Source organism: Perkinsus marinus (assembly GCF_000006405.1).
Source record: "Perkinsus marinus ATCC 50983 genomic scaffold scf_1104296942010, whole genome shotgun sequence".
NCBI classification, from domain to species: domain Eukaryota; phylum Perkinsozoa; order Perkinsida; family Perkinsidae; genus Perkinsus; species Perkinsus marinus.
The window spans coordinates 1-1,143 of record NW_003212306.1 but is presented as its reverse complement, the minus strand read 5'-3'; the positions used below and the strand labels follow the sequence as shown (position 1 = coordinate 1,143).

Sequence of the window (1,143 nt, the reverse complement as noted above, 5' to 3'; positions counted from 1 at the left end):
CGGGATTCACAGCAGCCGCTAACTCTTTCAATGCCTCTAGCCTCGCTTCCGTCGAGCACTCACCACCAACACACTAAAGCAACCAAGATCATGCTTTGCACACTGCTCTGGTCTACCGTGGCTTCGCGCTCTTTATCAAGTGTGTCGCTATGGCCTTTCCCAGACCAGACGAGGCGCCGACTACCCAAACGGCTTTGCCCTCGAAGTATCTAAGGTTGTTTATGTCTTATTTCGGCCGTGCCAGTGTACCGTTACTGAGCAGTTCTCTCGCTTATGACCGCTGAGGCCTCAATCATTCGTCCGAGTTCAACTGTGTAACTCCAACCATCTATACTACTATGAACACAACAGCTACTGCTATCAGGATTCCACACAAGGGGGAAATGCTACACAACTTGGTATAAATGAGTCATTCCCAGGCATTGACAACAGTGAGTGGTGGCGGTCGTTTCCATGACGCACTGCTGCCTCGACGGTGAAGACCTCACATGGTACATTGTTCAATCGTACATTTTCATGAGCTTCCCAGCTTCCCATGCCAGTATGCATTCTTCATCCAATTTCCGCTCGATCTCCGCCTTGCTCGGGACCTTGGCCCGCTTCTTTGGGTTAGCTGCTGGTTGGCTACTGTCACCAGACGAGTCGTCGGAGGATTCCCGCTTGAGTTGCCGTATCGGAGCAGTGTAATGAAGCTTCTCACACGTAGAGCCTGACGTAAAAACACGAGAACAATATCCGGTCCGGTAAGTTCTAGGAGGTAGCAGGAAACCGCACCCCTCATATTAGTGCTAAATTGATGCTATTCTTACCCTTATCACAAAATCCAATCTTTTCGAACGACTTGCAGACAGGCGTATCAACCTTTTTATTAACGTGCAAGTACTGGCATTTGCCAGCCATCGGGCATGTGCCATGCCGTAAGAATATTCCGCATTCTGGAGTTCTCCGAGGGTCCTTTGATCCCGCTATATCGGGATGAGTGAGTGTACACCTCCCCCCACGCGAACAGGTCCCGTTAGCTAACCACCCTTTACAGAAAGCTACTGAATTGCGATCGTGATAGTGGTAGCACTGATCGCCGTAACGACAATACCCGGTCCTAGTGAAATTGAGACATATTTGGCCAGAAGCCGACGGGTATTT

The 1,143-nt window shown here is 50.0% G+C and overlaps 1 protein-coding gene across 1 annotated transcript; it reads right to left on the bottom strand.

The window, feature by feature from the left end:
• Nucleotides 1-510: 510 nt before the first annotated feature.
• On the bottom strand, nt 511-900 carry Pmar_PMAR015770 (hypothetical protein; the record flags this gene model as incomplete). Its single annotated transcript, XM_002781514.1, has 2 exons — nt 511-709; nt 810-900. Coding segments are annotated over 2 exons (290 nt in total), but the record flags the coding sequence as incomplete, so codon positions are not given.
• Nucleotides 901-1,143: the final 243 nt, after the last annotated feature.